The 15,485-nt window shown below is 46.0% G+C and overlaps 1 protein-coding gene across 1 annotated transcript in view; it reads right to left on the bottom strand.

The window, feature by feature from the left end:
* The window catches only part of KIAA1549L (KIAA1549 like), a 168,699-nt gene that overhangs the window by 25,843 nt on the left and 127,371 nt on the right, over nucleotides 1–15,485 (bottom strand). Inside the window, exon 18 of the mRNA XM_069553333.1 lies at nucleotides 839–1,189. Coding sequence (XP_069409434.1) covers nucleotides 839–1,189 — 351 coding nt within the window. The remainder of the gene's footprint in view (nucleotides 1–838; nucleotides 1,190–15,485) is intronic.

The raw sequence follows: 15,485 nt of genomic DNA, 5'->3' as shown, positions 1-15,485 counted from the left end.
ATTAATGAGTAACTTGGAGATAGGGTATGAAATATTACAAGGGTAGAATCTATATATCACATAAAGCATTGTCTATTATGGTCTGTGGCTTATAAAACTATTTCTTTTTTAAAAGATTTTCTGTAGATGCTATGGTGATGAACTAATTAAATGCAAACTAATTAAAATGGTTGCTTAAATCATGGAAGCCTTTAGTCACTGGGTACTTTCTCAAATACTGAAGTACAGTTACTAGTTAGTGAGATGATCATAACAAACCTTTATGGCATTTACTGGGTGCCTGGCATCCGTCTAGTACCTCATGCTAATCTTTACAACCACCTTAGGAAGTCAGTTATTTTTCTTATCTGTTTATTTCACCTGTAGAAAATCTAAGTAACATCCCCAAGTCACAAAGGCGCTGAATGCTAGAGCTGGAATTCAAAGTCAAACCACCCGCCGCCTCCAGAGCCTCTGCTTAGAACTACATGCTCCATGGCCCCCTGACATGGGGCCTTGCCCTACATTTTGACATTTAAATGAGGTCCTTGCCCTTGGGGTTGTAGAAAACCACCAGTGCACAAAGAATGAGGCCTGGCCTTCACAGGAGGGATAGAAAAGGAAATTCATTCAAAAATGTGTTTCAGCTGGACATCAGGGCTTCCCGTGCGCCTGTGCCCACAGGACTGAAAGCCTTAGGCTTGGATCAGGGATGGAGGACAGGATGAGAGCCCAGCAAAGGTCGTCTCCAAATCCCAAGGTGGCTCATCACAAAAGTCCCCACCCTGAGACCCCGGGGGCACACCGGGGACAGGCAGATCTGATGATGACGGGCAGAGGGGAGGGACGTCTGACTTACCGGCCGGGGCAGACTGTACTGGTACACTTCTGGGCGGTAGGTCGGCACCCACTGCACCCCAGCCCTGGGCCGTGTCATGGTGCCCGGAGCGCTGGTCACCACCTCGGAGTAGGGCAGGTGCTGGGCGGAGCCGCAGGCCTCTGGGTGCCGGCCCTGGCCTGCGTGGCCCGCCGACGCCAGGCTGAAGGCCTCCTCTAGCAGCATGTGCATCTGCTGCCGGACCTCATCGATGGACGGCTGCGAGCTCAGTGTGGAGGTCTCTGAGTGGCCTTTCACCTGCCTCGACCGGCCGTAGCCTCGGGGCTCATTCACTCTGTCGATGTTCGTTTCCTCTATGATCTCAGGCTCCGTCTGTGGGACCAAACAAACGCCCAGTGATTTGTTAGTGAACTTTCCTTCTATTCGTGTTGTCTGTAACTTACTCTAAGATGCTCCATTTGGACATGTGATATTAGGCATTTGTGCTAATTTATGTTATACCCTAGGTGCCCTCTCCAGGAATTCACAGTACAGGGCTATTCAGCTAGTATTGTATCAGTGAGGCCATGTTCCAACTATCTATGTGAAATGAACCTCAGTTATTGGAGCGTAAGGAATGCACTTCTGCTGCTGCTGCTGCTAAGTCGCTTCAATTGTGACCAACTCTGTGCGACCCCATAGACGGCAGCCCACCAGGCTCTGCCGCCCCTGGGATTCTCCAGGCAAGAACACTGGAGTGGGATGCCATTTCCTCTTCCAATGCATGAAGGTGAAAAGTGAAAGTGAAGTCACTGAGTCGTGTCCAACTCTCAGCGACCCCATGGACTGAAGCCTACCAGGCTTCTCCATCCATGGGATTTTCCAGGCAAGAGTACTGGAGTGCGGTGCCATCGCCTTCTCCAAAGGAATGCAGCAGGCTTTGCTAATTAGCATAATGAGGATGAGAAATGGCTTCTCACGGATGACATTAAAAATATCCTTTAAATCAGGGGCCCCCAACCTCCAGGATCTAACGCCTGACGATCTGAGGTGGAGCTGATGTAATAATAATAGAAATAAAGTGCACAATAAATGTAATGTGCTTGAATCATCCTCCTGAAACCACCCCCCCCCCCCAACCCCAGCCCCAGTCTGTGGAAAAACTGTCTTCCACAAAATCTGTCCCTGGTGCCAAAAAAGGTGAGGACTGCTGCTCTAAAACCTTTCACTGACATTCTTTACCCTTATGCCTTTTAGGTAAAGGAATCCAGAACACCTTGTGGTCCACACCCAAGGGTTGGTGTTCTAGACCATAGACTAACTCTCTAAATGGTCCTGTGCCCAGGGATTGAGCGAATTGCTGGTTGCCTGATGCCATTTATCAGAGAGAGTAACAAAATCAGATCTCAAAGTGTGGAGCCCTTAGAAGCTCTAGGGTCAGGGCCCAGCAGTCAGTGCCTTAACAAGCCCTCCAGGAGATTTGGATGGTTGCTCAAGTTTGAGACCCACCACTCTAGAATGTTTGCCTGCCTTCTTCCAGTGAACCTTCCACTCAGGAAGCAGTTGCAGTACCCAAATGAGCAGAGGATTGGGACTTGATCAGCTTCCAGAGCAGGCTGCCTGCCCTGTCTTATGTTTGCCAGCCTAGGAATGCTTATTCAATTAGCATTCATAACCTGCATGTGTGACAGGTTTTGCTCTGAGATTTGCTTTTGTGATAAGATGATGGTGGGACTGTGGAGACTAGTTAATCCACATCCACTTCAACTATGCCCACGGCTACTGCTGCTGCTGCTGCTAAGTCACTTCAGTTGTGTCCGACTCTGTGCGACCCCATAGATGGGGGCCCACTGTCTCTGGGATTCTCCAGGCAAGAACACTGGAGTGGGTTGCCATTTCCTTCTCCAATGCATGAAAGTGAAAAGTGAAAGGGAAGTCGCTCAGTCGTCCCCGATTCTTAGCGACCCCATGGACTGCAGCCCACCAGGCTCCTCCATCCATGGGATTTTCCAGGCAAGAGTACTGGAGTGGGGTGCCATTGCCTTCTCCAATGCCCATGGCTACTACTATCTGCTAAAAGAACCTGAGAGTTCTGTGTGAATAAACTAGCATAGATTAGTTTGCCACCCTTCTCTTCATCCATGACACAACTGTCACCTTAGGAAAATTAGAAAATACAGATAGAGCAAGTGGAATAGGGCAGAGACACCTCAGGGCAAAACCAAGAGATGAGGAACTGCTAAGATAATACCACCAAGTTGCTGCGCTCGGGGCAAATGCTGCCGCAATGACCAGGTCTAAAAGGCCAGCCAAGAAGAGAAAAGACAGCACAGGAAAGCTGTTCCAACTGGAACAGTTGCTTAACTTTTTGATGTTTTGGTTTCCTCATCTGTAAAATGAGGATAATAAGACCTGCCTCAAAGGGTTTTATAAGGATTGAATAAGATGACTGAGGTAAAGAGTTTAGAACATGGTAAAAACACAATAATGGTAGCTTTTATCATCGTCATAATTGTCATTATTCTTTTATTCATTCAACCACATGTTATTTATCACAAACAGAGCACTCAGATGGGCTTCTCGGTGGCACTTCTGCGTGGGAAAGAACCCGCCTGCCAACACATGAGACCTAAGAGATATGGGTTCTATCCCTGGGTCTTGAAGATCCTGGAGGAGGGCATGGCAACCCCCTCCAGTATTCTTGCCTGAAGAATCCCACGGACAGAGGAGCCTGGCAGCCTACAGTCAATGGAGTCGCAGAGAGTCGGACACAACTGAGTAACCGAGCACACAGGCACAGAGCACTCGGATACAGAAGACTGTGCACATTAAGAAAATGTCATCAGGGGACCCATCCATTAAGGGGAGCCCTTCCCTCCTTAAAACCTAGATGTGGAAGGTCAGAACTACATTATTTTTCATGTTTTAAAATTTTATTTACTTTTCTTTAGTATTAATACACACACATTAGAGAAGAAATAAAATACAGAAAGCATGAAAAAGAAATTAGACATCTCCTGTAACCTTATCACACAAATTGGAGCTTGTATAGTTCAAGATCAAAAGACAAGATTCTCTGCCAACTTGCAAGTCTAGCTTTATCAACACATTCACAAACAGTGAATAATTCAGAATACTATTTTTATATCAACACAAGCAAGGATAGATTTATGGAGTACAGTGCAAAATTACCTCCGTGATAACAAACAAGAACTCAAAGACATTTCATGCCTGGGTGTATGCCCCCAGATCCTGGGCTGGAGATGCACTGGGGCTCTTATGCCTGGGGGTTCTTTAGGAAAAGGTTTGAGATCACCCTCAGGGAAATATGCTCCCTGAAGACCCCAGAAATACCTTCTAGGGTAATGAAAACAACCTCTTTTTTTCTTTTGGTCGTTGTTAACTTTTCGTTTTTTGTATGTATCTAGAGCCTGTTACACAGACTGAAGAAAGTCTGAAAGCAACTTCTGAATGACATTTTCATACAATGCTTAGAACATTCTGAATGGAACTCCAGAGCCTGAGGGACTTGAGGAGACTGTTTCACTCAAGCCCTATTTTAAGGCTGAGGAGCTGGAGGCCACAGCAGTTAAGTGACTGGCCCAATGTCTACCGGAGCGGGCAGTGGCTCAGTCTTGCTCTCCCAGCTCCAGTCCCAGGCACACCGCGCTGCACCGCCTGCCTCTCACAGCTCCCTGTCAGTACTGGTTGCCACCCACACACTGCCCTTCCCCCTGACATCTCTAGTCTCCCTGATAAATAATGGATTAGCAGCAGCAGCAGGGCTACACTGCTCCCAGGTGGGAGATGAATGGCGCTGAGGCAGGCTATGAATCTCCCCTCCCGTCAGCTGTGCTCTGCATTTCCAGTCATACTGGTGGGTCTCTTATTATGTGAATTTATAGCTGTTGCCTTCAGCAAAGCCAAAACAAACTTCTTAGCAACAACTTCCTACTCACCCATTTTCCTAGGATCCCTGGGGTGGGGCAGTACTGAACTGGGGAGGGGGTTCTCTGAGCAAGGCTTGGGGAAGACGTTATCTTTGCCAGGGAGGTAGAGATACATTCTGTAGAATCCCACGGCGTCTACCCATAACACCCCAATGCAATCCACCTCTGCTCACCCTGCTCGAGTTTTCTTCTTGTGCAGGGGGGGGGGTCCCTTTAATTGGAGGGACCAGAGTCATAACCCAAGTATGACCTCAACAGGTTTGCGCTAAAGTTCTGTGTTCCCACTGTTCTCACTTGGCTGTTTAGTCTCCTGACATCTATAGAATGGGAACAAAGTGAGCGCTCATTATTTCCTGGGATTTCCCATTTTCACATTTGATTTGCTTATTTAATCTCAAGCAAGTCTGAACGCTCTTTGAGCCCATTTTACTCATCTCTCGTGAGCTGAGAACAAGGCATTTGGCATTCAACAAAGCTTTGTGAAACTGAACCAAAATAAAAACATCTGTTTAATTAACCACGGAGTATTAATGGAAATTGAGGCTAAGATAAAGGGCCATGTTCGCCAACAAATTTCCTCCAACACTGCAGGACCACAGATAAGGTACACGAACTCCCTACGCCTCAGGCTCCTCACCTGAAAAATGGGAGCACTAACCACGGTCTGGGATGTCCCTTCTGGTTCTTACTTTGACTCTGATTTAGGTTGATTTCTTGGAGTCTGGCTGCTCTAATAGAATCCACATTCCTCCTACAATCGTGGTTCTTGGGAGAATCTGATGTCCACTCACAAGGGCAATCCCTCCTCCCTCTGTATCACCTCCCTCACTACCTCAAAATATATGAGTAGTGATAACTTTTTTCTTTTACTTAACAGATAATTGTTGATTTCAACCCCATGATCAGCCTTGGGTTGGGAGTTGCGCATATGATTAATAAGATAGTGTCATAGTCCTCAAGGAGCCCCCAGTCTACAGAAGGAGACAAGTGACACAACAACAATAATAACAGCAAGTGTTTACTGACGCTTGTGTGCCAGACACTGTTCTAAGTGCTTTATATAAATCTTACAATAATCTATGAGGCAACAACTATAGCTATTCTTATTTTACAGTTGAAAACATTATTGAGGCATTGACAGATCAAATATCTTGCCCATTATTGGTGGAGCTGCATTTTGAACCCAGAAAGTCTGATTCCAGCACCCAAGCTCTCACCCACCACATATACAAATAGATCCAATACCGTTATCACAGATGTGGGCTCTTACAGAGGGACAGGCATCTGTGACCAGGAAGACGGATTACAAAGTAATACTTGAGATAATCTACCTCATCAGATTGGGCTTCCCAGGTGGTGCTAGTGGTAAAGAACCTGCCCGCCAGTGCAGGAGGCATAAGAGATGCAGATTCAATCCCTGGGTTGGGAAGATCCCCTGGAGGAGGGCACAGCAATCTACTTTAGTATTCTTGCCTGGAGAATCCCGTGGACAGAGGAGCCTTGTGGGTTACAGTCCATAGGGTCACACAGAGTCAGACATGACTGAAGCGACTTAACATGCGCACACACCTCATCGACTTCTATAAGGATGTAAAGCATCAATATGCAAATATCAAGTGTTTAGAAGACTGTCTGGCACATAAGCAGACACTTTCATATTGTCTGTCTCCTCCCACAAACTGGGGGCTCCATTAGGGCTGGCTCAGTGTCTTACTCCTATATCCACAGCCCCCAATTCAGAACTCTAGCCCAAAGCTGAAACCAGTAATTGCCTCTTAAGCAAAAGAACTGAACAGAGCAGGTGCTCAGAGTTCCTCGAGGACCGGAGATGTGCCGGCCCTGTGCTAGGCTTTTCCATTTATGGTCCCTCACCAGTCCCTGAGGACCATGTGGTTGTCCCCATTTTCCAGGTAAGACATATGTGTCAACTGGTTTAACCTGCTCCAAGTCCTTCTCCCATTTTTGAAAATACCTTTTGCTTTTATTTGACAGAAAGGGGTGACAGGCACAAAGACAGATCTCAGTGTTGGCTGATGGTTGGCTTGGGTACAAATGTCAGTGGCATATCTGGGACAGAGAATATATTTCTAAACCTCCTTAACTTAGGGTTTACCATACTTACTTTTCCAACCTTGTAATTCTGAGAAGCACTGGGGAACTTTTTTTTTCTCAAATGATTTTTATAAATCAATCAAGATATACTTCAATAAAAATTCTAAGAATTTAATCAGGGAATGTCTGTTCATGGTAGAAAATTAGAAAACATAGATAAGCAAAAGGAAGGAAATTAAAATCCACTCTAATCCTATCACCAGAAATAACAAAATGTTAACATTGTGACCTTCGTGCGTGTCCTTGCAGCTGTTTCCTATGCATATGAAATAGAATGAAGATTATGAATGCTGGCGTATTACCAACACCCTCCCAGTTGCTCACCCACCCCACGCATTGCCCTACTCCAGTTAGCTACAAAGAATCCTGGCTTGGACCATCTCAGTTTCTCCCCTCCTCTTCTTCCAAACAGAGCCCACCACTTGGCACAAGATTCTCTGGCTTTTGTGATGGAGAACAGAAAGAACAGGAGGGCACTGAGGCAGAAGGGCAGAGGGCTGCAGAACTGTCTTAGTGGGATTTTGGGTAGCGATGAAAAGCAGCTATGCAGCATGCGAGTGGGAAAGGAATTAAGGATATTGAAAAAGTATTACTGGACATGACAGGATAGCCTTCAGGTACAGAAGCAGAAATAGGGCTTTCCTGGTGACTCACGCGATAAAGAATCTGCCTGCAATCCAGGAGACTCGAGTGCAGTCCCTGGGTCAGGAAGATCCCCTGGAGAAGGGAATGGCTACCCACTCCAGTATTCTTGCCTGGAAAAGTCCATGGGCAGTGCAGCCTGGCAGGCTGCAGTATATGGGGTTGCAAAGAGTCAGACACAACTGAGCAACTAACACTTTTCACTTTCTTTCGTAACTATTTAAAATTTACTTTTGTTGATATAATTCTTTTGACTTAGACACACTCTCAGACTAAGCCATCTGGGTCATGATTTTACAAACAGTATAATCGCACACATATATATTTTGTAAATGTATATAAATTAAATGTCCCATTTAATAAAAATCCTCCTACATATATGAATATATATGGATTTATGTATATATAAAATAGAAATACATATATTTTGAAATCTTTTTATATAACATTGCAAATAATTATCTCTGTCAATAAAAATATGGTATTTATAGGGAATAACTTTAAAAGATTTCACTGCATTGTTATATGGAGTTTTCAACCTATATGTAACTATCCACTCTTTTATGTAGTTTCCCAATGAAAGTGAAATCTGTATATTGTGGTTAAAATTCTGAATATAACCATGCATTTAGCCTTATGTTAAATTGCTGGAAGTAGAATTACTGAGTTAGAGAAAACTTACATATTTAAGATTTTGGATACTTATGGTATATAAGTGAGATACGCTGAGACCCAAGACTTTTTGCTGTAGTGTCTGCACCTGGACAAAAATCTCCTCCAGCAACAAATACAAAGAAACTAAATATAAGGGACTAAAAATAACGGCATACATGTGCTGTTGGGCCAAGTGATGAACAATACGATACAAGAGGGCCACAAACCAGCTGCCACTTGTGAAGTGCCAGGAGCAAAAGCAGAGCACTGCATGATCGCTGCACTCAGGCACCACCAAGGGGGTGAACGGACCACCTAAGCTACGCCTCCTGCCCAACCCACCAGATCTGCCCTCCCCCTCACCCCACTAAAGGAACCAGCTCACCCTCCCACCTTGGGAGCAAGCGAGGGCACCTGTTTCTGATTTTCACTCCCTTGCTTGAGTTCCTCCACTGGCCTCTTATCAATTTCTATCAATTAAAGATCTGCAGAGAACATCATGAGAAATGCTGGGCTGGAATGCACAAGCTGGAATCGAGATTGCCGGAAGAAATATCAATCACCTCAGATATGCAGATGACACCACCCTTATGGCAGAAAGTGAAGAGGAACTAAAAAGCCTCTTGATGAAAGTGAAAGAGGAGAATGAAAAAGCTGGCCTAAAGCTCAACATTCAGAAAACGAAGATCATGGCATCTGGTTTCATTACTTCATGGGAAATAGATGGGGAAACAGTAGAAACAGTGTCAGACTTTATTTTTGGGGGGCTCTAAAATCACTGCAGATGGTGATTGCAGCCATGAAATTAAAAGACATTTACTCCTTGGAAGGAAAGTTATGACCAACCTAGATGGCATATTCAAAAGCAGAGACATTACTTTGCCAACAAAGGTCCATCTAGTCAAGGCTATGGTTTTTCCAGTGGTCATGTATGGATGTGAAAGTTGGACTGTGAAGAAAGCTGAGCACCGAAGAATTGATGCTTTTGAACTGTGGTGTTGGAGAAGACTCTTGAGAGTCCCTTGGACTACCAGGAGATCCAACCAGTCCATCCTAAAGGAGATCAGTCCTGGGTGTTCATTGGAAGGACTCATGCTGAGGCTGAAACTCAAATAATTTGGCCACCTCATGTGAAGAGTTGACTCATTGGAAAAGACCCTGATGCTGCGAGGGATTGGGAGCTGGAGGAGAAGGGGACGACAGAGGATGAGATGGCTGGATGGCATCACCGACTTGATGCACATGAGTTTGAGTAGACTCGGAGTTGGTGATGGACAGGGAAGCCTGGCATGCTGCGATTCATGGGGTTGCAAGAGTCGGACACGACTGAGCGACTGAATTGAACTGAACCCTGTGTTTGGCGAAATGTGCTCTTAGAGGTCACCTTTGGAAGCGTGATCTCTGTGTCCTCAGGGCAAAGGGGGAGGGTCTCAGGTACCCCTTACAAAGTCCTTGTCCAGCCCCATCCAATTCTCTCTTTAGTGAGTACAATTCTGATCACCAATGTGTAAGTTTTTTCCCCACACAACCAATTCTTGACACCAGCTGGGTGTCCTACAGTTCAACTCAATTCAGACACTACCCGGAGAAAGCATCAGATTCCACAGGTTAAGAGCTCAGTCCCACCAGACTGCCCTCCATCCCCACCGCGCCCCCCCCCACCCCACCTCAGAGGCCAGTCCCAAGGCCAGGTTGTCACCAGTGCTTCTGACCAATGAGCTAGATAGAGAGCAGAGGTTCCAGCAACCTCCTCTTTAGGTTCAATTAACTTCCTGGAGCAGCTCAGAAAGCTCAGAGAAACATTTTACTTACTAGGTTGCTGGCCCATCACTAAAAGACATAAATCGAGAACAACCAGATGGAAGAGATGCATAAGGCACTAGGGGGAAGGGCAGGGAGTTTTCATACTGTCTGAGGGTGCCACTTTCCCAGAATCGCCACCTGTTCACCAACCCAGAAGCTCTCCAAACCCACTTCTTTTAGGTTTTTATGGAGGCTCCTTTGCTTGGGCATGATTGATTAAATCACTGGCCATTGGCCATGGAACTCAATCTCCAGTTCATCCCCCCTCCCTGGCAGTGGGCATGAGGTTGGAAATCACATATTGGGCTCCACAGGCAACCAGCCGCCATCCTTAGGTGTTTTCCAGGTCACCTCTTTAACATGAAGAACATTTAATGTTCCCATCACTCAGGAAATCCCAAGGGGTTTTGGAGCTAGCTCTGGGCCAGCAGCAGGGACTAAGACCAAATAATGTCTTTCTTTCTTTTTCCTTTTGGCTGTGCCAGGTTTCAGCTGTGGCATGTGGGATCTAGTTCCCTGACCAGGGATGGAAGTCCAGGCTCCCTGCATTGGGAGCATGGTCTCTTAATCACTGGACCACCAGGGAAGTCCCCAAATGATATATTTCTTATTATAAATCACAATATCACAGTATGTGAGAAAATTCACAGCTGGCCTGAAATGTCTAAAGTGTTAGGATGGAAAAGAAACAGAAAAAAGAATGTCCTCCTCTCTTTCATGGAATGTTAGCCATAGCCACAACAGCTAATATTCACTGTGCATCTTCTCTGTGTTTATGAGCATAACGCATTTAATCCTCACATGCGTACTAATCCTCACGTGGGTACTACGTTGCCCCAGTTGTGTCCAACTCTTTGCGCCCCATGAACTGTAGCTGCCAGTCTCTTCTGTCCTTGGGGATTCTCCAGGCAAGAATACTGGAGTGGGTTACCATGCCCTCCTCTAGGGGATCTTCCTGACCCAGGGATCAAACACACATCTTTTATGTCTCCTGCATTGGCAGGTGGGTTCTTTAGTGCCACCTGGGAAGCCCCTTCATCCTCACAACAACCTTATAAAGCAGGTACAACTTGTATGCCCATTATCCAGTTCGAGAAACTACAGCAGGTAATGAAGTAGCCTAGCTTCACACTGTGGAGAAGGCAATGGCAACCCACTCCAGTACTCTTGCCTGGAAAATCCCATGGACAGAGGAAGCTGGTAGGCTGCAGTCCATGGGGTCGCTAAGAGTCAGTCATGACTGAGCGACTTCACTTTCACTTTTCACTTTCATGCACTGGAGAAGGAAATGGCAACCCACTCCAGTGTTCTTGCCTGGAGAATCCCAGGGATGGGGGAGCCTGGTGGGCTGCTGTCTATGGGGTCACACAGAGTTGGACATGACTGAAGCGACTTAGCAGCAGCAGCAACAGCAGCAGCTTCACACTGCCAGTGTTCAACTGAGCTGGACCATGAACCAAGCCTAGCTCCAGAGGCCATGAGTATAACCATTACACAGCACTGCCTGTGAACGCTGAGAGCAATACATGAGCCAGACTCATGCGTTAGTAACAAAAACCTACTAAAAGGGACACTGAAAGTAAACACACAAGAATGGCTTTCTGTCATGGGAAGCTATTTTGCTTTTGCTCTTAAGGTGAGTCACTACCTGCTTTTTCTTATCTTCTTAGCTTAGTTGACCCCGCAGGCAACAAGGGTTAACCCAAGCCAACACTATTCTGTAACAAAATAGTCTCTCCCCATTGCCAACTCAAATCTCCATTTTCCTGTCCTGTCTCTTGAAAAAGCCAGACAGATTCACAAAATCCCTCTTGGTCATTCTATCTGCCTCCAAGATACAACCTTCAACAGTAGTCAGGCCTCCCCAAGCCCATGGGAAGAAGTAGTCATGGGCTCATCACCTTGCCGATCTTTCCCTTTATGGGTGGTCAACCAAAGGTGTGTTTGTCCCACAGCTGAGACTGGAGGGACAAGTGACATGGATGATTCTCCTGGTTTTACTCCTTAAAAGGCCCAGCAGTCAATATTCCTCAAGGAGCAAGTACTGGGGTGGACTCAGCATCCACCCACTCCTCTCCCTGGGTCTCAGGCAGGGTCTCTGGGGTGAGGGTGGGGGACTAAGTGTGTCCCAGCTCTGCTGGTGACATCTGCCTGGGTTAAATCAATCAGTGGACCCCCCTCTCCCCACCCAGCACCCCCCACCTCAGTGATACAGGGGTAGAGTGGGCATTGGACCTACTGTGGCTCAGTTAGAGTAAAAAACCCATAAACTTTGAATTCATGGCTGAGAAAGAGACAGTCTCTCTTGGGTTGGCCAACACAGCATGTAGACACAAGGCTCGAGGCTGCTGCAGGAAATGGCTATTTCCGGTGGAGAGAACCAACCTGTGTTTGAAGCCAACATATGAGGGGGCAGCACTACATAATGCAGAGAAAAGGAACACCAGTCCGACCAGGCCTGGATTTACTCTACCTGGTACATGTCCTTCATGAGTACAGATAGTCTGAGTTGGGTTGGGCTTTCTGTTATTTTAGCCAAAGCATCCTAACTGATAACCACCATTTAGACTGAACTTCAAACAGTACCATGCATTTGTCTACAGTGTTGATAAGCCAGTCAAATCAACTGTTTATATGGCTCTGAGCTGAATGCAAAAAAGCAAAATGGCTGTTTGGGGAGGCCTTACAAATAGCTGTGAAAAGAAGAGAAGCGAAAAACAAAGGAGAAAAGGAAAGATATAAGCATCTGAATGCAGAGTTCCAAAGAATAGCAAGAAGAGATAAGAAAGCCTTCTTCAGCAATCAATGCAAAGAAATAGGGAAAACAACAGAATGGGAAAGACTAGAGATCTCTTCAAGAAAATTAGAGATACCAAAGGAATATTTCATGCAAAGATGGGCTCGATAAAGGACAGAAATGGTCTGGACCTAACAGAAGCAGAAGATATTAAGAAGAGGTGGCAAGAATACACAGAAGAACTGTACAAAAAAGATCTTCACAACCCAGATAATCACGATGGTGTGATCACTCATCTAGAGCCAGATATCCTGGAATGTGAAGTCAAGTGGGCCTTAGAAAGCATCACTACGAACAAAGCTAGTGGAGGTAATGGAATTCCAGTTGAGCTGTTTCAAATCCTGAAAGATGATGCTGTGAAAGTGCTGCACTCAATATGCCAGCAACTTAGGAAAACTTGGCAGTGGCCACAGGACTGGAAAAGGTCAGTTTTCATTCCAATCCCAAAGAAAGGCAATGCCAAAGAATGCTCAAACTACCGCACAATTGCACTCATCTCACACGCTAGTAAAGTAATGCTCAAAATTCTCCAAGCCAGGCTTCAGCAATACGTGAACCATGAACTTCCTGATGTTCAAGCTGGTTTTAGAAAAGGGAGAGGAACCAGAGATCAAATTGCCAACATCAGCTGGATCATGGAAAAAGCAAGAGAGTTCCAGAAAAACATCTATCTCTGCTTTATTGACTATGCCAAAGCCTTTGACTGTGTGGATCACAATAAACCGTGGAAAATTCTGAAAGAGATGGGAATACCAGACCACCTGACATGCCTCTTGAGAAATCTGTATGCAAGTCAGGAAGCAACAGTTAGAACTGGACATGGAACAACAGACTGGTTCCAAAGAGGAAAAGGAGTACGTCAAGGCTGTACATTGTCACCCTACTTATTTAACTTATATGCAGAGTACATCATGAGAAATGCTGGACTGGAAGAAACACAAGCTGGAATCAAGATTGCCGGGAGAAATATCAAGAACCTAAGATATGCAGATGACACCACCCTTATGGCAGAAAGTGAAGAGGAACTAAAAAGCCTCTTGATGCAAGTGAAAGAGGAGAGTGAAAAAGTTGGCTTATAAAGCTCAACATTCAGAAAACTAAGATCATGGCATCTGGTCCCATCACTTCATGGCAAATAGATGGGGAAACAGTGGAAACAGTGTCAGACTTTATTTTTGGGGGCTCCAAAGTCACTGCAGATGGTGATTGCAGCCATGAAATTAAAAGACACTTGCTCCTTAGAAGAAAAGTTATGACCAACCTAGATAGCATATTCAAAAGCAGAGACATTACTTTGCTGACTAAGGTCCGTCTAGTCAAAGCTATGGTTTTTCCAGTGGTCATGTATGGATGTGACAGTTGGACTGTGAAGAAGGCTGAGCACCGAAGAATTGATGCTTTTGAAGTGTGGTGTTGGAGAGGACTCTTGAGGGTCCCTTGGACTGCAAGGAGATCCAGGCAGTCCATTCTGAAGGAGATCAGCCCTAGGATTTCTTTGGAAGGAATGATGCTGAAGCTGAAGCTCCAGTACTTTGGCCACCTCATGCGAAGAGCTGACTCATTGGAAAAGACTTTGATGCTGGGAGGGATTGGGGGCAGGAGGAGAAGGGGATGACAGAGGATGAGATGGCTGGATGGCATCACTGACTCGATGGCCGTGAGTCTGAGTGAACTCCGGGAGTTGGTGATGGACAGAGAGGCCTGGCGTGCTGCGATTCATGGGGTCGCAAAGAGTCGGACATGACTGAGCGACTGAACTGACTGAACTGAACTGAACTGAGCTAAATCTGCCCCATATTTTCAAGTCTCGGCTCCAGAGTCACTTGTGGTTGACACTTGTTTGTTCGTTTGCTCAACAAATAGAGACACTGCATCTGATATGCGCTGGTTCGGATTCTGAGTGCTGAGGCTTCCAGGATGAATAAAACATGATTTCTGTCCTTGAGGAGGGCGGGGGTTGGGGAGTGATACAAGTAAATGCACCTGGGAGGAACAGGAATAAGGACTCTGATGAAGTGAGTCCCAGGTACTAAGTCAGACTCCAGATGCGGGGTCGAGGAAAAGATTCTCAAGGAGGCATTTAACCGAGTTCTGAAAGCACTGCCTGAATAGGCAGGGTTTTTGGTTTTTTTTTGTTTTTTTTTTTGAAGATTTTTTTTTTCTTGATGTGGACCATTTTTAAAGTCTTTTTTGGACTTGTTACAATATTGCTTCTGTCTTAGGTTTATATGAGATCCTAGCTCCCTGACCAGGGATGGAACCCATACCCCCTGCATTGGAAGGCAAAGAGTCTTAACCACTAGACAGCCAGGGAAGTCCCAAGAATAGGCAGTTCTTAACTGGGAACAGGCTTGCCCCCAAGGGACACTTGGCAGTGTCTGGAGGCATTTGGGGGCAGTCACAAGTGGGAGGGGCTATTGGCAGCTGGTGGATAGAGGCCAGAGATGCTGCTGACCATCTTATAAGCATAGGACAGCCCTCCCTCCATACAAAGAATTATCCAGCCCCTAGATCAACAGAGCCGAGGTTGAGCAACTTAAGCCAGAGGGAACGGATGTTCTGGACAGAGAGAGAAGCACGGGCAAAGATGTGGAGATGTGAAACCACAGGGCAAGTCTGGGGAGAGCGGAGAGCGCTGGAGCCAACAGGTAGCTTAAGGAGCGGTGAGCATCAGCCAGAAGGGCATGTCAGGGCCAGCCAGAGCATCTGAGCCCTGAGCCGGAAGCTTAGG

This window comes from Ovis canadensis, chromosome 15 (genome assembly GCF_042477335.2).
Source record: "Ovis canadensis isolate MfBH-ARS-UI-01 breed Bighorn chromosome 15, ARS-UI_OviCan_v2, whole genome shotgun sequence".
Classification (NCBI taxonomy): domain Eukaryota; kingdom Metazoa; phylum Chordata; class Mammalia; order Artiodactyla; family Bovidae; genus Ovis; species Ovis canadensis.
This window is presented reverse-complemented; position numbering and strand designations above follow the sequence as displayed.